Source organism: Pempheris klunzingeri, chromosome 22 (genome assembly GCF_042242105.1).
Source record: "Pempheris klunzingeri isolate RE-2024b chromosome 22, fPemKlu1.hap1, whole genome shotgun sequence".
In the NCBI taxonomy this organism is placed as follows: domain Eukaryota; kingdom Metazoa; phylum Chordata; class Actinopteri; order Acropomatiformes; family Pempheridae; genus Pempheris; species Pempheris klunzingeri.
Genome location: NC_092033.1, coordinates 9,177,187 through 9,203,133, shown reverse-complemented (window position 1 = coordinate 9,203,133; position 25,947 = coordinate 9,177,187). Strand labels below are relative to the sequence as shown.

Below are 25,947 nucleotides of genomic sequence, written 5' to 3'. Positions count from 1 at the left end.
CTGCCAGAGAATCTGAGGCCATCTGAGGAGCCAGCTAAGATAAATGTAGCAATAACACATAAAACCCGTGTGTGCATTCTCATTTCTGCAATGTCTGTGATGAGTGGGCAGTTTCTCTGTTCTGCATACCTGACCTCCAGGTGCAATACCAGGAGACAGCGGTCAGCAATGTCCTGGAAGCTCCTGGACAGGTCACTTAGAGTCTGGAGAATCTGCTCTCTGCTCCTTTCGCTCTCACCAACCACCTGGCTGTCTGCTGAGCACGGGGAAGCACCTGGACGAACAGGAAGACACACACAGACACTATTAACAAAGAGTGGAAAGACCATGCCTTATCTAGAGAAACCAGGGGATGAACTTTCAATGCCTGAATCCTGTTGAAGAGTGCAAGCTACTAAAGTATTACCAGCTCCAGAGGTGCTGGTCTACAGTCGACCCTGACCTCTGACCCCCACAAATAGGTCATCAGTATGACTGTGACCTGTCTGAGCCCAAAGACATACTGTTCTGTACTCCAAAGTTATATGCATGCATGTCATTTCGTGTTTACATAGGTACCAAAAATAATGGCAGCTCATACAGCACACACAAAAGAAAAGCATTACTTCAATGTCACACACTTTCTGAGTCCTTCAGCATGTTCTTGTACTTTCTTCTTGCCACTTGTGCTGAGACAGCAGGCGCATGTGTCAGTGTGCTGCATTGTAAACCACACAATAAGACCTGTATGTCTGTGTGTGTGAAACAAATGAGAGAGAGAGAGAGAGAGAGAGAGAGAGAGAGAGAGAGAGAGAGAGAGAGAGAGAGAGAGAGAGAGAGAGAGAGAGAGAGAGAGAGAGAGAGAGAGAGAGAGAGAGAGAGAGAGAGAGAGAGAGAGAGAGAGAGAGAGAGAGAGAGCACGAGAGCGCGAGAGCACGAGAGCATGATGAGTGTATATAAATTCAGCCTGGTGTAGATCAATGGCCATAAATTAGCAAGGGGAGGAAAGGGAGAGAAATTGGCCCCGTCACTCATATGTAAGTCTATTTGGTCAATGAGGCGAGTGTGTGTGTGTGTGTGTGTGTGTGTGTGTGTGTGTGTGTGTGTGTGTGTGTGTGTGTGTGTGTACTAAGAGTGACTGTTGAGCAGGAGAATGCAGGGGTCCACGATCGATGTGCCGCAGTCAAAGCCAGCTCCCCAGTTACTCTTCCTGCCCTTCCGAAGGTCACACATGCATGCACGTAGGAACAAATGTGCGCGCCCACACACACACACACACACACACACACACAGCACAGAGTGGCACCAAGTCTAAACAAAGGCCAAAACAACCTGTTCAATTGATTTCCTTCTCTATGACTGATACTCTTGAATGATCTTCCCAAAACAGATAGGAAGTGAGATACAGGTATTTTGCTTCACAGTCACTGGTTTCATTATTTGTACAAGGGTTCATGAACATCAACATCATGTAATGAATTCAAACATCTCAACTGATATTAAACAACCATCTAGTTAAATCACACCTTACATTTGGAACAAACTTGAAAACAACTCATGAAAAAGACATTCAGCTACTGACAATACCGACAAAAACAACAGAATAATTAGTAATAAATAATAGTAATAAATATTCACACATAGTAATATAAAATAAATACTGAGACATTCTAGTATTACTTCTATCATCAGCCATCAGTAGATATAAACGTTGGTTGGTTGTCAGGTTATCAGGTTGTTAGGTTGTTAGGTTGTTTACATGATATTGAGAGTTTTAGGTGTTTGCTGATTTTACAAGCAGCAAAGTAGGCCTTCGAGCATTAACAGCTTAATTGATGTGATGAGGTAGCATGCCTGTATTTATTAGGTGTTGTTTCCTGTCACCAAACTGTTCCGGATGATGGTTTTAAAGTCAAACCGGAAGCTTGAAATTAGAAGGTGTTCATTTCAGGAAGAATATCCCCCCTCATTAATGAAGCCAATTTAAGTTCAAAACCTTACTTCACAAATATTTCTACACTGTTGGAAATCATGACACTAATTAAATGAAAGTAATTCTTTGCTGCCTTACATGAGAGCTTCTGTGTGTTCATGCTTGTATATGCTGGTGATAATGTGACTCTATGCCCATTACAGTTACTTTAAATGAAACACTGATAAGATGAAAAGCCACTGACTTCTGCAAACAGCAGTGAGGTATGTGCCACGGCCGTCCAATCAACAAAGCAAACACACCCGGGGATGTGATGTGACATCAGTGTGACAGCTGCTCTCCTTGCCTGTGTGTCTGACACACAGATACAAGATGGAAATTGTATTTCTTATTAAAGGTGTGCATGTGATGTGTGGAGGTGTGTATGTAGAAGTGCTAAACCTATGTAAACGCATGTATGAACTTACTTGCTAATTACCTGTCTTCTTGAAAAAACCTCTCAATAATTTGTGTGGGAGGACACTGCAGTGTAGAGTCATTAGCAGCATGTACAGTGGTTTATAACAGTGTGCCTCAAGTCCTGCAATGGCCTTAAATCTAACAAATGAACAAACAGCCTTCAGATAAATAAGAATTTTACAGTTTGCAATCAAAGGTGAAAAAAAAAAAGAATCAAACCTATAGTCACTGTTAACCCCCAAAACTCAACAGCATCAAATAGTTATATTCTCTCTCACTTCTCACTCCACAAAGTTGTAAGTCATCCATAAATTATGATTCCCTCCTTTCCTCTTTAAATCAGGTTCATTGTTACCACAGCTAGAACCACCACTGTGAATCTGAGATAATTAGGGGATACAGTCGCTAACATTTCAGACTTATAATCAGTCAGTATTTTTGTTAATCTGACTGTTTCGAATTAAACCAGTGTGAAAGCAAAACAATAAGGGTGGCTTAAGTCAAGAGACACTGCAAGGACTCAGTTTGCTGGTACTGTTTGTGTTGTTTAAAAAAAAAAGTCATTACAATCAGCAGTCGTCAGTGTTACTGTGTGAATGATCTGATCCATATGATATCTACACTTGTGCATCCCCCGTCAACAAACAAGAAAACAGAATGTCATGGATTAGATCTTTAGGTTGACAATATCAGTATTAATCTAGCTAAATGAGCCACAGGAACAACAAACAAGATTGGTCTTAACAGGAAAAATCCACAGTGATTTCTCAAGGGAGCGCAGCATAATGACATTAATTGACTTCATTTGATTGTATTTAGCGGATGCTGTTTACTCTCCCTGGTCACCTTATCGGATCATTAATAGATGCACTGAAACACAATACTGACACTCAAACTAAAAGCCAAAGCTATGAGAAAATTACCAATACGGCTGAGAAACCTGAAAGCTCCATTAAATGATCTATGACATTATGAATGCCAGCGAAGAATGGCAACAACGTCAACAAGCTACAAGAACATTTTCATCCTGTCTGCAGCAGGCCTGCTCAACAAGTAGTGCGCCGACTCTCTATACAGACAAAAAACTTGTATCTTGTACTTCCATAAAGTTAAAGCACCTGACAAAAGGTGCATGTATATTTGCCTGACCATTTTGCTCTCAGTGTGTCTCTTTCTTTCTCTTAGCTTGTGGTTGTGTTGTGTGTATAAGAGAGCGAGAGCTTCACTTGCTCTGCCCGTGGGAGTGTTTTCCCTCCAAGTATGTGTGTATGTGCGCACAGGCGCGTGTGCGTAAGTGACTCGAAGGCTTCTGTTTCCTCTCATGTGCATTACACTCACTCACTTTGGCAGCAGAAAGGAAAAAAAGGGCTCACTGTGGCACACACTGCTGGAGGTCTCTCCAGGGGGCGTCCGTGAAACACATGCACTCCCGAAAACACACGCACACACACAGAAACACAGACATACCCCCAGCTTTTGCTGCTTTGATGATGCGAGGGAGGCGTCGCAGCATGGGGGTTACCATTAGACTCAGGGACAGACGGGCAAAAGGAGACGACTCATTGGTCCTGACTGACAACTTTCTTGCTCTCTTTTTTCTCTTTCTGCTGATTAAATGTGAGTATATGTATGTGCTTGTCGTGTATCTATTTATGCGCTCATGTGTAGACATGCATCTGTGTGCACGCGCGTGTGCGTGTGCTGTGCTTATCCAATTATTTTTGAATCCCATCTAAGAGAACCGCCTGTTTCTTGCCATCTGCATAAGATGAGGGTGGCAGACATTAAGGGAAAAGATCAGTGATGGAATTCACATTCTTACACACATACAGTGGATTCAGATTCAAGCATATGCGGACAGATCTTATCAACACTAACCTGATCTTGCACTTTGTCTGCCAGTAAGTGAATAAAGAATACATAAAGAAACAGGAAAACAATATGACTTGACTGAGAAATACAGGTGCTAAACATTTAATACAAATCATGATCTGTTTTGTTTAAAAAGTTTAACATGCCCTATCCTTCGACAGAAAAGAGGAATGAAGAGAAAAAGATAAGCAAAGGACAGTATCCTGCAGGCATGGAGTGATGAATGATTCATAAATGACTGACTGAGTAAGAGAGAAGAGGAGTTATTAATTATTTTGCAGCCTCTGGTAGAGGATGAACATCTGCACACGGGAATCTGAACCTCTGTCCAGAGAGCAACCGATGGGGGAAAGAGAGATGAAAATTGAGGATGAGATTGAAGGATTTTGATATCTGAAGATCCCAAATTGCTGAACGGTGTGTTATAATGAGAGAGGATCAAAATATGCTAGATATTTTTGACAGAAAGAAATGAAACAAAAGATAATATTTCAACAACTGTAAAAACACCATCATCTCCCACTGCAACTCGTCCCTGAGGCTTCTGCAGCGAATAAGAAAGTGTTCTTATTCAACTTGCCTTGTTAAATGGAGTCAAAAAAAATAAATAAATCATTGCTAAAGGGCTAAAGACCTACACTCAGCATAGTCAAGGTTAGAGGAGTGTTTTTCATAAACCCTCCACATGCAACAGAGCAACCACTGAAGAGGGAAGGAACTTCTTCCCAAGAGGAAAGCAGTTATTGCCCAGAAACCCTGCAGCATGCATATAAGGCCTGTTTCTACACACCAAATGATGGTAAGGCGTCCGACATGAACACACACATTTGCACACAAGCATATTAAGTATTGGTTGGCAGCAAAAAGTCTGCAAAAGTAAAGTCTGTCCATTAAGACAAACCCCTCACAGTGTTAATGATCTCCTGTTTGCAGGTCCATGTTCTGTACACAAAGATCCAACAAGGCTGCCAGACACTCTGGCAAATATTATTAAAAATGTCTCAAATTCAAACATATACACACACAGCAGTCAACAAAAAAAATGTCTGTCATGCTGACATTGTCCCTCAGGCGTCTGTGTGTGTATGTTGTCGGGTAAATATTGTCAGAGTGGATTGGAAGTCCAGTGCTGCGAACAGATGGGTGATAAGACCCGTTCTGCAGCCACCTTCACGGCCAATCACCATCAGTGGTCTGTCTGCATACACACACACACACACACACACACACACACACACACACACACACACACACACTCTTCAGATATTCTTAAAAATCTGTCACACAGATATCAAAAACCGAGATGCACATAACTGCATGTGCACACACACCCAAGTTGAATTGAAGAATCAGCGCCACGAGGAAGTTAAAGAGATCAAATGTGTGTGTGTTATTTTTCATGTCATGTTTTATAATTTAGAGCATAGCAATGTGGGTAACCACACATCCAGTAGGATTCAATCACACTGGTGACCAAACCAAACATCTTAGAAAAAAAAAAGAAGAAAACAATGTTCACAGTAGCAGGATGACGGGAAGGCATAAGGAATGAAAGGAGGAAATTAAGACGTGAAATAGAAAGGGAGAAACAAAGAAACACCATGACAGTAAGAAAGAAACACTAAAAAAAGAGAAGCAAGAAAGTAAGAAAGAGGAATGAAAAGAAAGAAAAAGCAAAAAGGGGGAGAGGAAAATGAGTTGTTCATACCTGACTGCTTCTGTAATATAAAATCCAATTTGGAGAGGCATAGACGTGAGGCAGGGGGGGGGTGGGGGTGGGGGTGGAGGATGAGATAAGGTGGGGTCCTTTTTCCCTGCCGTACCCTTGTCCCATCTTACACAGCGCATGCTTATGTACACACACACACACACACACACACACACTAACACCCATACCAACACACACGTAGTCCGTCATCAGCTCTGCAAACACTAAATAATGAACAATACGGAGGCTGTCCCAGCATGATAAGTGACTGCCCTATCCTTCCATTAGTGCCACCCGCGAGAATTAATGATAATTATGTCACGTCCCTTCCCGTACTTTTATTGAATTCTTATCTTTGAATAGACGAAGAAAGCTAGCGTCAGAGTGAGAGGGAATGGAAGTTTAAGAGAGATAGTGACAAAGTCAAGCCCAAATAAGAATATCTGAAAATTCTCATTTAATTATTTTATGTCTAAAAGAGAAGTTGTGATATGGAACAGCAAAATAGCGCAACTTCAATGAGCAATCGGGGGTCTGAAGCTAGAGAGTTGTGACAATTCCTGATAAGGGTTGAAGCCCTTTCTCTATCCCTCCAGGAAAGGTGCATAATTTACCAGTGCTCTGCCAGAGGACCAAGATACTGCAGTGAACATGGCTATGTTTCTCCAGAGTACTGAAACACAACACAACTACAGTGGTGAATAAAAGAGCTGTATGACAAAACATCTACAGGTGTTTTTGAAATGCAATTGCTGCAGATTTTGATGTGCTGAGACTGAATCCAGTGCTGTTTATTAACAACAAATAAAAGCAAAATGGACGTCAAATATCTAGATTTGATGGAGTTACAGTACAAAAATAAACCTGATCGTCCCGTAAGACTCACTAATGACAGAAATGTCTCCTTGATTGCCTATATATGATGTTAATGATTAAAAAAAGATATGGACTAGAAGAAGAATATTACTAGATGCTGGAATCATTAAGGGGGAGATTAAACATGTTCTCAAAGTTATAATGAGGATAAAAACATTACTGTAATGAAAAGTGATTAACAAGACCTGTGTAAAGACTGTGTGTTGAATGGAAACACACACACACACACACACCTTATTTTGATCAGCGATGACTGAGAAGGGAACGTATGAAATGCTTTTAAGAGTCGTGATTAGGCTAGACATTTATGCGTACACACTCGCAGAGGCAGAGCCAAGCATAATGAGTGTGTGTGTGCAAAGTGCTCTTTGACAACTCCAGTGGAGAAGGTAATGAGTGTGTGATAATACACTCAAACAAGAACTTAATGAGGCACAGGTAAAAAGTATTGCTGCAAAAGCACTGCAGCTAAGAATGAGAAAACATCCTAAACCCCTGACTGTGACCCATGAACCAATGTTTTTAATCTGTAGTGGATTCTGATCAATAACTGCTTAACGGCCTGAGAGACTTGTAGAAATGTGTCTTGGAAACAATGTCCATGATATAAAATGGCACCATACTGTAATATACCAGTCAGTAGAGGATCTATGATGCTACAGAGGCTTGTCCCCTGGGGCTTCCAGGGTTTCAAGTTTCACTAAAATACATGAAATCTGTTGGATGTCACGCAAGGCTGGATATCGTTTAAAACATTATGCTACCAGTACCAATACACGGCAGACATTTAGACTCGTCAAAGCAGAAAAGCAAAGGTAGAATAATAATAATAATATTAATGATGGCTGAATTCCATTTAGGTGAGCCAGTTCCAGGGTTCTGGTATTGTGCATGCTCACTCTCCAAAACCTCTTACTGGGACACTTTGGGGAGTCATTGTTAAAGTTATTATTTACACCTGCCTGCTGTAAAAAGGGTCTATTCCCATACCTTTAAAGTGATACCAATATCAATAGAGTACTTAATTTGATACCTTTTCTCCACGCTTAATGAGGTGCTTTATCATGCTACTTGTATTCACATTTTTTTCCTCTTATTCTTCCACATTTTATGCATTTATTCCTATCAGCAGATGCTGTGGTACTGCGCCAGTCACATGTTGCATTAAATAGAAAAACACTTGCAGTGATTTGCTTTGAGTATAAAGGAGCAAATAGTCATTTTTAACTAGATCTGTGCACAAACACGATCGAAGGCAGGTATTGTTTGACTGGAACTACTTGGTAGTGGGTTATTTCATTCGATACCTTAAATATTACTCATATTTTACACAAACACAGACTCAGTATTTCTCATGCTTCAGACAATATTCAGTGTTTCAGTATGCAGAACAAACAGCAACAGATGTCTGGTATCAGGTGTAGGCGCAAGTTTACTGCTTACATATCAGTGTTTGTGCCAAAAAGGTTTTCCTTAATTCAGTTTCATTAATGGACTCCACCACACATAGGTATGAGAGCTAATTATGCCAAGAAGTATGAGATTTCAAAGATGCTTGTTTTTGCCAAAAGAACCAGGAGAGAAGGTGATGAGATTACGTTTCATATTAAAATTAAGAGCTCAAGGTCTCTTTTTTCATTTGTTATACAACCATTTCTGTTACTTTTTTCCATTTAGAACCAAGTGCAACACTATGACTGCCTACCAGGAGAAACTGTGCGCTGTTATTCTCATATTTAAAAGATTTTTTAAAAAGAGATTCTCCCTTCTCTACAATGACCAGCTTTTTGCCTCCCCCTTCCAGCATGGCAGTTTAGAACAGCTATTAACACTTTTAACCACACATTATACAGACTACGTCTCTTCTAGCTCAACCTGTCTCTAAACTGATGCGGGTCCCAACTTGACACTTGACTTCAATGATTAAAAAAACAAAAACAAACAACAACTAGCTCCACACTCCAAATGATTCCCTTACTTACTGGCGACATGAGGCAAGTTGGCAAAGAATGTCTTGAGGCGACCGGCCAGCCACTCCATGCTCTCATGAAGGTTGGCCAAAGCCTTCAGATCACTGACGTCACGCAGGATCTCATTCTGGGGGATTAATTTGTCTCCCAGGTTCCCAGTCAGCACCTCCGATTCCTTAGCAAAAGCAGCCCTGACAGACAGAGGGTAAGCAATGCAAATGTTTGTGGTTAGAAGTAAAGATACAATATATTGTTGGCAAAGAAAAGCATCGACAATTTGGCATCGACACTTTTTATCAAAAATAATTGTTATCAATAAAGTGCTGTGACAATATATGACTGATACTAAATGTCATGATTATTAAAACCATGTAATCAGCCTACAGTATACAGTTATTTGAAAGGAAACTGTCAGTTCGTGTCCTGGTTCGACTCGAAATATCTGCAGAGGCAGTGGGTGGCTTAGATAACTGCTATTATAGAAGCCAATTTTCAAAACTTTAAAGACAACAGATTGCTGAATGGATGGATGTTCAAATGTATGTGTTAATCTATTTATAAAATGTGTCTGTGTGTTTATTTGAAAAGGGTTAAAATTTTAGAATATTTATTGGACAATTAGGGCATTAACCTGTATAGTGATGCACAAATGTCTGATAAACAGAAATAAGACAAAGTCAAAGGGATAAAAGGATATATACCTAAATAGATACAAAAACGGATACAGTTACAAGTTAAAAGCAGGGAGATGCTAGTAGCAAAACAGCCAGTGGGAGAGAAAAACAACAGGTGATGGAGAACATTTAGAAATAGAAAACAGATTTATGGGTTAGAAAAATAACGGAATAGAAATCAAAACCTCTTTTTCACTTTATTTGCAAGCACTTGTGGTTTTGGAGGGATAATTTACTTTGGTAGCAGGCAAGACAGATGAGAGAGCGGGGAAGTTGGATAACAAAATCTCTACACCACAGTGCTGCACGCACATGACATGTGGACCAGCCTCCAGAGTCATCAGGATGCCCACTAGATCAAGACCCTTTGAACAACAAATGAGTGAAAAAAGAAAAAAAGACACCAGACACACAAATGCACATTCTCTCACTCACACGCGGGCATGTGTAGCTTATTAGTGAGGCTTTATTAAAGCACTGGGTTGCCAGTCGTGCAGAAGCTAATCCGCCTTTCATAGTGATGAAAACATCCACGGCTCTCAAATCAAACGGCCTTATGGACTCCTTCCTTCTATCTCTGAGCTCTCACTGTGTGTGTCTGTGTGTGTGTGTGTGTGTGTGTGTATCTGAGAAAGGGAGTGTGGGAGAGGGAGGGACCACGCACACACAACAGATTGACTTTCTTTGGCCACATAACCAATTTATTTATTTACTTTACTATTCCGCTCCGATGAGCTCCAGTGTTCCCTGAAGAGAGCGCACATTCAAAGGCAATTTCGATAAGACTGACCCCCCCCCTCCCCGCCTCCATCTGCTCTCCTTATATTTTGCTATTTTGTTCTTCCCTCGTTTCCTCACTTCCTTCAGATAGTGGGTGTTTAAAAAAAGAGCAATCATGACTTATTTTATGGGTGCATCTTAGTCAACAAGAGAGGGTTCAATAATATGTGAATAAAGGAGCAAAGATGGGAGGGAGGGATTATTTGCGTGCTCGCTCAAGTGTGGTTGTGTATGTCTACTCTCGCTTGTTTGTGTGTGTATAGAGTGCCTGCTTGTTTAAGTTTAGGTTCTTTATAAAAGAATAAAGTTCATGTGCGCACACACACGGACATTATACGCTTATATTAACTAGTATACGTGTAAGTGTTCCATGTGCATTTGTGTGCTTACCGAGTAAAGTCCTCTTCATCCTCTCTCTTCTGCCGGGTCTGTCTAGGTTGGGCCATATTTGCCCAGTTAGGGAGCGACTGAAGCAGACGACTGATGTCTTCGTCTTTAGACCAGGAAGCACTGATGGTTAGTTTCTCCTCGCACTGCACTACACCCCTGAGGACACACCGACAAGCATGATGACGTGCAGACGAACTCAGGCAAGCTATAAGAGCTAGTGTAGCTAGAAATGAGTTAACTCCATAATATTAATAGTCATACAGACAGAGTATCATTAGTAGCAGTGGTTTCATTAGGTCAGGTAGCTGAACATGTGGTTCATGAGCACCTGTAATGACAAATAAAATAGTACCAGAGCAGATTGGGGAACATTGCCAACATCTATTTGCTTTGTGTGCATATGTCTGGGCTGGAGAAACTGCTTGGTTCTGCAATTAATATCATACCGATACCTTGTACAGGAGACTCAAGCACTCTAGGGTTGCACATTTTAACATGCACGCACAAACAAGCACACACACAGATTTGTTCAAGTGTAAATGCACACAGCACACACAGAAATACAAACACAGACACACACATACATGTTGGCAGCCTCTGTTGGGCTTGTCTTTATCACTCGGAGGCCCCAGTGAGACTGAGGCTGACCTGTGACAGAGTCCAGATGGACTCCCAGCAGTCCGTCAGTCCTTTCCTGAGTCCCCTGGCCCGTTCATCACTCCCTCTCTTATCCCTCCATATTCTCTACCCCCCTCCCCTTTACCTGGCCAGGTGTTACATGGTCCCAGGGGAGCACAGATGGATGGCCTTTCACAGCTTCTATGTGTGTGTGACTGTGTTCATATAAAAAGCGGGAACCAAATCAAATCTTATTCCATATTCTATATATTCAATGCTGTACTCTTCTTAAAAAATACAGTTTTCCCTGTGATTTTCTGTTTCTTGTTGGCTGTAAAAGCATCGACTGTTGTGAGATGCCTGACTAAGCTTGCTCTAAGGAAAGCTTTCATATTTACTTTGCAGTTATCAAGACTCTGATCTAATGGTAACAACAGTTTATTGATCATAAGCCAAATGGAGACTGAAGCCACAACAACTAAATCATTAAAATGTAACCAAAGAATGCTCCTTAATGACATTTTTGTAAATGATATTCTGTTGGTTTTAGAAAGTTGTACAGACATCTGTAAAGAAAGTGGCTGTCATCCTTGACTAAAACTAAAATAAGGATTTAAGATCACATTGTAGGTGAGCTAGCTTCTCCCTTCATTCACCTGTAGGCTGTGTTGCAGATTTCCTTGTACTCTTTGAGCTTGTCGCAGACCATCTCAAGGAACTGGTTGGAGTAGGCACTCAGGTCTTGCATTAGGCTCATCAGATCCTGGATGGACTTCTCCACTACCACCGTGCTCTGGAGGCAGAAACAGGAGGAGAGCAATGAGTGTTTGGTTGGTTTTATTAAGAATTTTTAACTTTAAGAAGAGATAAATAGACAAAGTAAGAGACAGAAATATAAAGGAGGACTACATTTTACGCAAGTGCCCAGTCATATCCAGTCTGCTGTAGTGCCCAATATAATAGGACGCCTCAAAGTTCACTTGTCTACCTGTCACCTGCTGCTCGATTGATGACTGGCGGTGGAGAGCTTGTCAGACGTCGTAACACTGTATTGGTGAAATGGATGATTCTTTGTGTGTAAGTGAATCAGTGTGAGCGCACATAGTTGTGTGTATTTTGAACTTCCGTGTTGTGTGTGTGTTCTCAGGCTGAAAGTGAGTGAGTGTGCATTTGTCACAGTGCACCCATCACCAGGAGCCACGGCGGGGCTGTGACAGCAGCCATTACAGATTAGCCACTCCTGCGTGACTAATAGCTGGCCCGGGAACAGCAGAGCAGCTTCATATCCCCAGACACACTCACACATAGAGAGCAAACTTTTCAAAACACACACCTTTGAGCAATTCAAGAGCTGTTAAATGAGATTACAACTCAGTGTGCTCCTGTCTGCCTGCTCCTAGCACTTTACCAATCTATCCTACATCTCCAATAATAGTGATAACTTGCTATTAGTCTGGTGATAGCTTTGCTGCACTCACGTGCAACAACACATACAAAGATACACACAGAGGGGATCTTAAGCATTTGATTTCTATTCATCAGTCATGGTTTCTTAATACTTCTCTCACTGTTCTTCCTATGTAAACTTAATATGGAGTTCTATGTTTAGGTGTGAAATGGAAAAATTAATAGCTTTCTCGAAGATGAATAAAATGGAAATAATCTCTCATGGGTGCAAACAACTGCAGGGGTGTGGCTTAGGAGGTAGAGCAGATCATCCACTAATGAGAAGATCAGTGGATCGATTAGCGACTCCTCCGGTTCACATGTCAAAGTGTCCTTGGGCAAGATACTGGTATGTGAGTGTGTGTTGCAACCTTGCATGGTAGCCCCTGCCATCCGTGTAGAAAAGGGTGAATGTGAACGTGGTGTAAAAGTGCTTCGAGTGGTTGGAATACTAGAAGGTACTATACAAGTGCAGTCCATTTACCATTTGCCATTTAGAAGGCACTGGTACTTGCACAAAACACAGACAACCAGATGATCAACATCTTCTTTACTAAAATAAATGCTAAAATAATATAATCTATAGCTGCATATGATATGGATAAGTAAAATCAACGCGCTCCAGATCTGCATGGCATAATGTCAAGTATCATCTCTGTTACTTAAGTGTTCATAAAGCATTCTTTAAAAAATTTAAATACAGATGAATTACTTTATTTTTATTTGTAATATATTATTCAAGGCCAGTAGCTAGCTGTCAAAGTAGCTGAACAGACTGTAGGGGGCAGTAGTCACTGTAATTGATCCTCAAAAATATGCAGACCCCTGATGTGATAGAATGACATTAATATTAATAGCTCTTTCTATGTTTCGGTTTCTCCCTCGCTCATTCTGTCACAAGCAGGCAAGCGTTCGCATACACACATACACCAAACACACGCACACACACACACACACACACACACACACAAACAGCAGCCACTCCACTGAGGGAAGTAATGATCCATAGCAGTGCCCATGCTCATGGAGTGCTAACCAAGGCCTTGTCTCTGCCAAGGGAGCACCCTTTACTGTCCATGCCTGACTCCCTGTCAGCCTGCCAGGGTAGGAAGAAATACACACACCCTGCAGGATGGCTCGCTGGAAGTGTAGCTCTGGTAGCAGCTACCGCAGCATCTCAGTGTATGTTGCTGTTACTGAAAACCACTTAAATAACATAAAAAAGCACTGGCAACAACAACATTACAGTGATAATGCAGTGATACTAACATGCTAATTTTTTGATCCATGAAAGGAATTTTATTTTTTTTTACTTGCCTACTCCAGAAAGGTCAGGTTGTAGGGTCAGCACTGCTGAGCCTGCAAGGGATTCAGCGGGTGGCTCAGGGAAACTTCAGCATTACGGTCTTACTTTTTAAATCAGTATAAATGGAATGGTATAATGGTAAAAGTGAAATGGGTCAGGAAAACAGTAACTGTGATGGAGTAACTGTTTTCATGGCTCATTTCACCTTGTAAGAATTACAATATTTAGATAAATAAAATGGGATTTCAGTTGGTACATTAACAGCAACAATTTAGGGAAACTGGACTACTGCAACTGCAAAAACTTTTATTTCCCTTTAATTATGATATAACAAGAAACTTGAGACGATGTGATCACACCAGTCGGGGCATCAAGTCAGTGTGTGTGGGGCAATAGCATACAACATGAGAGAGGTGAGATTGAAACAGGTGAACAGTGCCACATTATTCAATATACCTAACCATCCTTTCATAGATAGGGACATCAATATATGGAAATTTAGAGAAAATAATAATAGTATGCCATTGTCAAAACGTTCATGTGTAGTCAGAATTATAACAGTGGCCCTCCACTGTTGCTGCTTCGAGTTTGAGGATGTAGAGCTCAGTAGCAGGCCAAGACTGTGAATCGAGAAGAGTAAACAATGGATGCCCGATCCATTACTCCTGCTCTAACAAATGCTCTTGCGCTCAGCTCCCTTGTCTAATTCTGCTCATTTAACACAGTCATTTGTCTCAGGCAGCAGAAATCATTAAAAAGTAATCAAGGGACAGATTGAGAAAGGGAGGGCCGAGGGAGAGTGAGCGAGAGTGGTAGAGGGAGCTATGTGTTCTGCAACATTTCCTCTATCTTACTTGACCGTTAATATAGAAGACAACATCCACTGTGGAGGTTTCTCTTTATATCTTATTCTCCCCCCCCGCTTTCTAGTGTTTCAAGCTTAAAGGTCAACATACTGTGTGATCATGTGAAAAACATGTATTTCTACTTCAGTATTGCATTACCCTTGAAACTGAGCTTGGTCGCATTTCACCTCTACTCTTTTACATCATTACTACGTAAAAAGCAAAGTCATCAAGGAAAATTAGACTTGCGTCTTGCAAATGGATCTCGGAATTTGCTGGGGTAAACTGCTGCCGTTAAGAGTGAAATGAAGGCCCACAGACACAGTGGTTTAATGACAGGCAAGGCAGCGCTAGCACTCAGAGTGGCGCCTCAGCGGAAAAAGCTGCTAATGCACGCTCATCACTACAGAAAACCACCCTGAGCTGGTGCTAAAAGTAGTTATTTCCTTTGGTTGAGTGAGTAAAAAGCAAAACACAGGGAGCGACATTAATATAGTAAGAGCACAGAGATGTAATCGCTTGACTCATCTGTGTTACAAGTGCATTTTATTTACTCAAGCTCACTTGGACTATCTAAGTACATGCTGAGTGTTAATGGCAGCTGGAAATTTAAGGTAGAGTAAAGGTCTGTATGTGTTTTCTAATCTGGTGAAGTGGAGGGGGCACTTAAGGGCCTGAGAATTGAATTGGAAACGGACCATGGATTTCCCCATCAAAATAGCAGGGTGCCCCTCAAGGTTTAGTGGGGGTCAGAGTGTTTAACCCCATGCTCTTTGCCATTTCACTCACAACCTGACCCCAAACCGCTGACTCGTGTAATGCCTATGCCGTGTCATTCACGTGTGACTGAGGGTTGCCAAAATAACACACACACTCAGCAGTGTGTATACACAATACACACAGCAGCACACACCCACACAAACAAGCACACATGCAAAGTTAAACCCTGGCCTCCCCCCTAAACCACACACACACACACACACACACACACACACACACACACGCACACACGCGCACACACACACACACACACACACACACACACAGACTGGCCCTCTCCTGTGTAAAGAGGGAGCCAGGCATGAATGGGACATCGTCTTGACAGATCATTCATCAACGTCAGAGTAAAGCCACACTTCGAAGGCTCCCCTGACACACACCGGATGGCCCTCATGTTTGTGCCTGCTCAACCACAGCACATGCTTCTTTGTATGTGTGTGCATGGGAGTGGGTTTGTATTCAAGTTTGTTTAAGCTGTGATGACTGGGCGGTGTGCTTTTGTCTACTGAAGTGTGTATTATGCCCCCCCAAAAAAACATGGCAAAACATAGCCCCCCAACCCTCATGGGGTTTAAACGTAGGACTGTTATCTAGAATCTAAATTAATCTGCAAAACTCTACTTTCTTGTTTGTCTTTTAATTGACTGAATTCACAGCTTTCAGAGATGTCATGATATCAACACTCAGAGGGCTGGTACACCTCTGTTGTTTATTTGTACCAAGATATACCTTCTCACACACGAGCCCAGCTCATATCTTCCCATACAGTATGACGTTGCAGTCACTAATCAAGTGCTGTCACTTCTAATCAAGTGCTTGTAATCATCCCTCTGACTGACTGCTGTACATATTATAACCTGCGTATGTATTTGCATAACAAGCCCATCATTTTCATCAGTTTTGAAATCCGAGTGACACAAATTGAGTCCTAGATGGCATTGGAATTAGCTATCAATAATCATTAAAGATGTACACATGGATTTAGCTTCGATGGTCACAGTATGGCAGTAATGTTACCATGAGGTAAACAGACACACACAGTACACACTAGACCAAATAGAGTTATTAAAAGAACCCATCTTCCATCCAAAGTCATCATTTCTAATGCAAAGCTTAATGCAGTGGTTGTATGTATTTTAATTGAGAGATGAAGAGCAATATCACACTTGGCTGATTACAGATGGGCTTCCATATTACACACACCCTATTCACACCCACGCACAAACACAAATGCAGGGAGGACCTTCTGCTTATGCTTGGAATAACCAAAGAGTTCAGATTTGCCATTTGATTCCACATAGTCCCTCAAAAGTCAGTTTTACTCATCACTCCATGATCCTCTTAGCATTTTACAAGCAGCACTATATCATTACCTTCTGGTATATGCTAATATAATTATCTATCACTTATTATCATCGATTATTCTGAAATATTAATCATAAGAAATGGGTTACACCATCACTGATTTGGGTGAGTTAACAAAGAAAGTCTGCATAAGAGAGAGAAGAGAAATTATAATGTAGTTTAATGTGTTCAGTAAGTCGTGTATGTTCCTCCCTGTGCCCCATTAGGCCCATATGGAGCCCTTGTATTGGCGCACATACACACACACACAGACATGCGCAGACATACAGGAAAGGACAGACACGCGCACACACACACACCAGTCACAGCAACACAAAGATTGTCATTTGCAAATAGCACCGCACTAACTTGCTTCTAAAAATTCAAGCTCCAACTTTTATCAGACGCCCACAGCCAAAACCTTCTTTCCTTCAAACCAAAGGGCATGTTTGTGGTAGAGCTGACATTTCAACTTCTCTCTCTAACTCACTCACTCCAAAGGCAAAGATTATGTCTTGTTACACACAGAGACTCTGTCAGTTGTTGCACTGCATGGTGTGAACCTGTACTACCTCAGGCTGTAGTTGGTGCGCCTGTTTTCTTTGCTCATTTAAATGTTCTCTTTCACAACACACACTGACAAGCACGCACACACATACACACATACACACATACACACAAACACATACACACAAACACATACACACACACACACAGACACACACACAGACACACACACACACACACACAGACACACACACACACACACACAGACACACACACACACACACACACACACACACACACACACACACACACACAACACACACACACACACACACACACACACGATCTATTATATTGTATAAATATATAAACAGCATAAACAAAGTGCAGCTGTGTCACATTTGTCAGAAAGGAAAATTTCCATTGTGTAGGCAGGTTGAAGGCCCAGGGCAGCCGGGCGCGAGCCTCAGGAGTATATGTGTTTGGTGTGAGATAACCAGGCGAAGGTGGGTGGTGGGGATTGTTACACCTTGAGCGGTGACAAAGGAGGCAGAACAGAAATAAGGCTTTGAGGTTAGCTAGGCTCAAAAAACTCTGAATTTGAGTCAATTTAGCAGAAAACAAGTATCTCTTTCTATATGCTTTTGTACTACAGCAAAAATCTCATCAAAAAATCATTGAAGATATATATATCATCAAAAACAATAACATATCATAATGTGTGACATACTGCATTGTATATACTGTTATTGTTCCAATACAAATATGTAAGTATATCCAAAAATGGATCTGTATACTTAAACATTTTTGAAACTGGACAAATCTACTGGTACATTGTCCACACAAACTTTACTGAATAAAAAAGTTACTGAAATATAAAAATGTCTAAATAACTTATATATAACTTAAAATAAGGCTACCATAAGATGACCTATAATGTCAACAAAAATACTTAATAGTTTGATCTAGTTAAAACCTAATTAAATTAATCAACATTTCTTATGGACAGTACACCTACAATATCCTCCGAATTTAAATAATCATCCTGTGACCTCCTCTTGACCTTCTAAGAGCATGAGAGTGAACCTGACCAGTCTGAGATACTGCATGTCATGTAAGTTCAAGAAAGGCTGAGATCAGAGTATAAAGCCAAACAATCTCTGGAAACCACCACGTTGTCTTAGTGATTAACACTTTGCCTCTCTTGGTAGTGAGGGAAAGGGAGATTGGATGGACTCATTTCAAGTGCAGCCAAAATTGCCTGAGTGGTATTTCTTATTGAGGTGCCTCATTCCTTGATAACTCTTAACAGCTGTAAAATTGTTAACTGGATGCTTAGGCACAATCCATATCATGACAGATAATGTAGAAGAGGGTTCCAGAAACTATTTGGACGACGTGGAAAAGCGTTCAGATTATTTATTCTAGTGTGAAAAGGCCTATTTTGGCATAATTAAAATGTGTGTTGTGCTGCTTTGTCGAGATTCTCTTTTTACTAATAAACCTGAGAATGGCTTTTGGCTTTGTTTCTGTTAATGTTTGTGCCTCTCTGTGTGGGGGTAGTGCATGTGTGTATACAAACCACTCTAATACCCTCCTTCCTCCCTCTTCCCACTCCCACTTGTGCCCCAATCACAGGGCCTGACTGATGCAGCTAACAGGTGTATTGTGTTGTGATTGCCGTGTGTGTTGATGGGAGCAAGGTGCTGAGAGTCTCCTTAATAAAGAGAAGCCCCCCCTTTCCACGCTAATCTGCACTGTGTGTGTATGTGTGGGTGTTTATGTGCGATATGAAGGGGGGGGGGGGCAGCAGGGATCCAATCAGCAGGAAGCTATCAGCCCCCCACAAATAAACATTCCCTACACACATCATCACAAATAAAAAGGTCAGTGTCATTACGGTTACTGGAGGTGGATGTGTGAGTGTGTGTGCCTGTTTCCACCCTCCTCTTTCACAAAGCTACATGTGAAAATGAAATTTAAAAGGTCAACATCATTAGCAGGCCATTGGAAAGCTAAACAATATCTGCAATACAGTGAGCGTTCTGGCAGCTGACAGTGAGTGAATGAAATCAGTCTTTATCTGGCTCCAGGACAAGTTACGCGTACCAACTCCCCAAAGCAGGCAAATACGTGCATGTGTGAATACACGTACACACACACACACACACAAGATACGCATACACAAAAGGACTAGTTAGCGGCTATTGTTTGGAGACACTGGGACAAAGCTGAATGATACTTCGAGCTGGAAAGAGTGGGCCAGTGTCTCCTGTAATTATGCGTCTGGTGTGGTCCTGGCTCATGAAATAAACAAGCAGAATACAAACAATTCATCCGCACTCTCTCACAAACACAAGCGCACCATACGGGGGGGGGGGGGTGGCTTTCAGGTGGCTCGACACCACTGTCTTGTGGACTGAAAAATATGGTCGCCTATTTGTTGTTTTGGTCGCTTTGTCTCGTTGCACTAGTGTGAAGCTACACGTGCGCATTGTGTGTATGCTTGTATGCTAGTGTGTCACAGAGTGCGTGTGAAAAGGGGTCATGTCGCGGGGGGGTCTACCAAGATTAATGGAGCCAATCTCCAGAGCTATCCAGCAGAGTGACCATACCCTCCCCATCCTACTTTCTTCTTCTATTCTATTCCCCATCTCTCTCTCCCCCCTTCTACCGTTTTCCCTCGATCTAACTCTAATTAAATGAATCAATCAGTGGCAATACCAAAGCTGTACAGATAGCATCACACCGCTAGGGCTGGTAGCATGTGTGTTTGTGTGTTATGATCCTGTCGGAGTTAAGTCCAGAGAAAGAAAAAAAAAAGGAAAGAAAAACAAGAATAAAATGGGAGAGACAATGGTAACAACAGATGAAAGGTGTAGGGCAACAATGTCATGACGCAAGCAAGAAAGAATGCTGGATATCAAATAAGAAGACAAAAAAACAAACTTAGATTCATGGCCCGGTTGATTTCCTCTTTTCTTTAACACCACTGCCCCTATAGAGACTTATCAGACCAGGCTATGCTATCACACAGAGACATGAATGGACGTTAACCTTTCCCACTGAACTATATACTGTCCCCGTCAGCTTATCTCATGCTTCTAGTGGGCAATATATAGCCAGTGTCAAGCTCATAATCATACCATTATTATGTAATATATGTACATGATATATAAAGGCAGTATTTGACACTGCTGGTGCCTTGTGATAGGCAAATCATACCCCATATCAATATTACTTATTAACCTTAGCCTAGACTGCATGCATACTGCTTATTAAGGGCAAACCAAAGGCGTGATATTCACCTTGACTCCTGTCCAGTGTTTGCACGAAGTCACTTTGTCCATTTCTGCTAGTGAGATATCACTGACAAGGGGTTCCAATAATTCATATAGCATAAATGTATTTATTAACAGGAGTTCACTCTAAAAGTTAATGCTATGGAAATTTACCCATATATATTCTCTTTATGCTGCTAGGAGGTAGCAAAAATAGATCAGATGTAAACCTCATATCATATCGGGGGTTAGAAAACAATATACATTTAACGTAGATATACATGTATGTTACAGCAGCAATAGCATGATGGCTCCGTGAGTCTTAAAAAATGTCCGTGCGCTGTGCCTTACTCCATTTCTGCTTGGCTCTAAACTCCTCAGCTCTATTCCTGAACATACGTAACCACACATAGTAAACACTAATGCCTTCTTTCAGTTCAAACTATTGCACACATTAACGCGTGCCTCAGTGGTTGCAAAGAGCAGATGCGTCTATAAAAATGTGCTCCCCTATGGTGTCCCGTATGCGGCTCCAGCCAAGGTGTGTGTGAGAGTGTGCTCAATGTGGTGTAGCAGTATTGAGCTCTCTCCCTCTCATCAACCACGCCGGCTCGGATGCCAGCGGTGTGTGTCTCTCTGATAACACCTGGCACAGAGAGTATCATGGCACTTAAAGGGAGCACATACAATAAATGTGTGCAGACGAACATGCTCACACTCAAACTCCTGCATAGATACAGACACAGAAACGCACAAAGACACACAAGACCACATCTGCTCCATTATCTAACTCTAGCAACCATTATATGGTACTGTCACTATAATCTTTAATTATCCATTGCAGAGTTGGTAGATCCACCAACTGGGCAGCCACAAGCTCCTGACATAAACTACTTTGTGAGAACTCAGTTCAAAAACCTACTTTAGTTTATACTTTCTGTATAAAAAAGGTGTCAAACCCCTTTATCAAAAGCTCTCATGACAACTAAATGAATAAAAACTACACACTGAGGAAGAGAGCAGCTTCTCATAGCAGTGACGCTGTGGATGAAGGCCATCAAAGGAAACAGTAGGAAGGCTCTCAAATTGAAGACCACAAACAAAACCACACATAGGTAGCAAAACAGACTCACATGGATACAAATACACACATGAAAAAGTACAGTAAACACACACAAATGCCATACTGACCCTATGTGAATGGCAGGAGAAGAAGCGCGGAGGGCTCTTTTATTTAGCCCAATTAAAAAAGGCAAAAAGCCCAAACAAAAGGAGTGTTTTATTGCACTCCCCACTATCAGCAGAAAGGCTCATTAGCCACAGCAGCATAATTAGCAAGATGCTGCACTCCTCGTTAAGGAGGGGCCCGAGCCGTAAACAAACCCTGCTGAACTCCAAACGCCCACGGTCTCTCTCTCTGTAATGATCTGCCACTGCTGTTCCCTCCCTGTGAGAGAACCAGGCACACAGACAGGAAGGCTCTGACAGAAACAAACACACAGCAAAACACACACACACACACACACACACACACACACACACACTTACAGACACATATCCAAGGTCTACAACACAAACACCCACAGCAAAAACAAACTACCTCTCAGGGACATTGTCTTCTTTGACAACTGCATGGACAAAAACAAAGACACACACATACACACAGACCTGTCGGAATAATGCGTGTGTATAGAGAACCATACATTTTTACGATGGTGTAGACAAAGAGAGCCATACTCCGCCAAACATCCAGAATATCTGACAGCTGAGATGTAGAAAAATCTTGCCAACTGTGTGGATCTTGACTTTGGCACTGATCTAATCTCCAACCTGTCGTGAGCCTGTTTTGAACATGAAAAGCTGCCAAAATCAGCAAGATGAGCCTGTGGTTAAATGTGGTGCTGTCAATATCAGTTCTTTTTTTTTTTCCTCTTGGTTTCTAGTTCATAGCTGTGTTTAACAAGGAATATGTTTTTATGTGACTTGAGTGAACTGACCATTTAAGGAAAATTACACAGATAAATGTATACTGGCACTATATGTGTACTTGTATACAAGTATACTATACTTGTGTAAATGCATACAGACAGCTTGCAACACATCGAAAAGCATCTCTAAAATACTCGTAAGCACAGCAGAGCAAAGCCATATTCCTTGTCTGCTAGTGTGATCGTGCAGTGCCTCAGTCATGGTGTGTGTGTGTGTGTGTGTGTGTGTGTGTGTGTGTGTGTGTGTGTGTGTGTGTGTGTGTCATGTGAGGCTGCAGAGTGAATCTGAGCCAAAAACCCTCTACCTCTCTGGGTAGGTCAGCCATAGTAATGATAGACTTACTGTCTGTAGAAAATGGCCCTGAGAAAGAGAGGATCATAGATACAACAGTTTGTGCACGTGTGTGTGTGTGTGTGTGTGTGTGTGTGTGTGCGTGTGTGTGCGTGCGTGTGTGTGCGTGTGTGTATGTGTTTATGTGTATATAACCACCAGTTAGCAATGTCTACAAACTCAAAGATCAAGCACTATTTCAGCTGCTATTATGATCCTGTGAGATAGGTGGCAGGATGGGCATAATGATCTGAAAGCAAAACAGAGAGGGTGAAAGTGTGTGTACATGTGTGTGTGTGTGTGTGTGTGTGTCCGCCTGCCCCTGAACCAACTGAGATCACAGAGAACTGCAAGGTGAGTGTACTCAAGACAGCCCTCCTCCACTCAACAGGGGTACAAAGGGGAAACCGTGCCAAACAAACAGGTAGTGTGTTTTTTAAGCCTCTCTAACTGCTCACATGTGGATATGTAACACAAACACAGTGTGCACGCGTAGGTCGAAGGCTAGTCACATTCAGTGTTCATAGTTCAAAGTGTATTCAAATTGAACAGACTTGTCGTAGCAAGGGACGGGAAAACATGTGAAAGCACAACACAATGTCAATTACCACCTGTGCAATCAATGTCCAGTCTGAGCAATCTCTTGCTTAAACTCACCCCATTTAATCATTGGGGTGCAAATGCACTTGTGCCCATCTATGCGCCCATGGGAGTGTTGGTCCACATTGCTATCTTGAGCCAGCAGAAAGCGACTGCACCATTTACCAACAAAAAAACAGGTCTACGGTCAATGGTGCAGTATTTTCCTGCTATGTAAAGAGTGCTCTATTCAGATAGCAAGAAATGTCTACATAAGGGGGGTTCACAACACATGTACCATTCGCCTCTCCAATTTGCTGAATCCACTATTCAAATTGCAAATGCTAGGGGCTGGTGCATCTGGCTTTTAAAGACAATGGAAGGAATAATTCATGGTATGCCCAAAACATACCTATGATTAATTAAGCAATTAAACACAACCCTTTTGCACTTTGCGCATTACTTTGAGCCCAGATTGTGCTCCATTTAACTAGCAAAAGAAGAGATGGGCACAGCCTAAATGCACGTGCACTGTGCTCTTTAGACCATACACAATCAATCATTTAGATAGGGCTGCTGGTGATTTGAGAATGTTGGATGTTCCTCACCTGCAGCAGGGGTCTCTGGACGCCCAGAACCTTCATGGTATCAGCACTGGCGAGGATCTTCAAGGGGTCAGCTGCCTTGCTCACTGACTCAATTTCCTTGTTGATCTCTGTTCGAACCTAATGGTTCAGTGACAAAAATATTATATTATATATATATTATATATATCATTTTAATTGGAATAAAGCTAAAGTAATGAAAAACTCACATGAAAAAAGATCTTTTCTCTTTTTATGTTTACATGTCTAGCCATTTAAGTGGCCACCTAAGGAGAATCATCAGCTTTAACGACAGTCTCTAAAAACTATGAGCAGACTGCCTTTAAATAACAGACTGTGAAAATATTTTCTAACTATTCTAACTGCCTCTATTTTCTATTAAGTGAGCACTGCTCTGTTATTTAATAGTATCAGTGTCTCATAGCTGAGATCTTTATCATGAACAATGTTATTTTCTGCAATGCTCCACTATAGCATCACTTTGAGTGCTGGTATGTCACTCAGGCAGATTACATTATTAAATTTGCCATTTCACTAACCTGGTTGAGGAAGAGATCATTAATGTAGTAAGTGAGGAAGGCTCGGAGCTGGCACTGCTTTGCCTGGCCTGGCCCCATGTTCATCTCTATCTCCTGAATGAACCTGGGAAGAAGAGTCAAGACACACAAACATTAGAACAGCAAGGATACACCAGCATCATGACACCGCCTGCGAATGGAGGGTAATTCAACACCAAAATGTTTGAAATGTTATCACAGGAGCAATGAGACACGGGCTTATAACCAGCAACACAGTAACCTAGCATCACTGGGTTACACATCGACTGGCAGAGTAAGACATGCCATGGGAACTCATTTTGGAAAGCTTTGTATGACTCTCAAGGTGCCTTTGAGCAAGATGATTAACTTAAAAGTGCTGCAGTGGAGCTGCTTGATGCCATCAGTGCAAGACTTTAGTTATACTAAGCAACTCTCAGGTGTGGGTGTGTGCAAGGATAGGCAAAGTATACAGAAAAATCTCTGTGTAAAGAGAAAATCAAACTTTTATTTTTAAATTTACAAACGCTATTTACAGCATTAATGATATAAAACTATGAGGGCATATGTGTACATTCTCTCTAAATTCCCCAAGAAAGCTGGTGTCTGGTTGGTCAGATAGGGTCAGACAGTAATGTATGGCTTGGTAGAGGCACATACACACCTCGTTTGTCAGAGAATCATTGGTCACTGGCCTCGTCTCACACACACCACAGGGCAAACCATGCAAGAGCGAGTGCCTTCTCAAGCGCACAGCACATATAAATGTACAAATAAATCAAACTCCTCACAAAAGAATTCTTTGACCTACAAGACCTGTAATATATAGGACCTAAACTTATAGAAGAGGGACAGAGGGAGAGACAGAGAGCAAAGAAAAGGAATAAGAATGTCTTGAATGTTTTTAGCGAAGCTAGGAAGATGACTCCAGATGGTGATTTGGATGGACAAAGCCATTTACAAACAGCAGGAAGGAGACTTCATTGCTTAGAAACAGTGTCTGTGCTGATGTGCAGTGGGAGGCAGAACCAGGAGGCTGCAGCACTGCAGACAACCAGCGGCACATCATCTCTGCAGGAAGTCTGGATCAGCGGAGGTGGATGATTGATGAAATAAAGTTAAGCTTGCACGTACGTAGAC

The 25,947-nt window shown here is 41.6% G+C and overlaps 1 protein-coding gene across 1 annotated transcript in view; it reads right to left on the bottom strand.

Annotated features, from left to right (window-relative positions):
• exoc4 (exocyst complex component 4) overlaps positions 1 to 25,947 on the bottom strand; it is a 108,822-nt gene that overhangs the window by 15,583 nt on the left and 67,292 nt on the right. Inside the window, exons 12-17 of the mRNA XM_070853856.1 lie at positions 24,811 to 24,913; positions 24,275 to 24,391; positions 11,916 to 12,052; positions 10,642 to 10,797; positions 8,810 to 8,988; positions 130 to 274 (exon numbers count right to left, since the gene is read on the bottom strand). Of these exons, the coding sequence (XP_070709957.1) occupies positions 130 to 274; positions 8,810 to 8,988; positions 10,642 to 10,797; positions 11,916 to 12,052; positions 24,275 to 24,391; positions 24,811 to 24,913 (837 nt within the window). The remainder of the gene's footprint in view (positions 1 to 129; positions 275 to 8,809; positions 8,989 to 10,641; positions 10,798 to 11,915; positions 12,053 to 24,274; positions 24,392 to 24,810; positions 24,914 to 25,947) is intronic.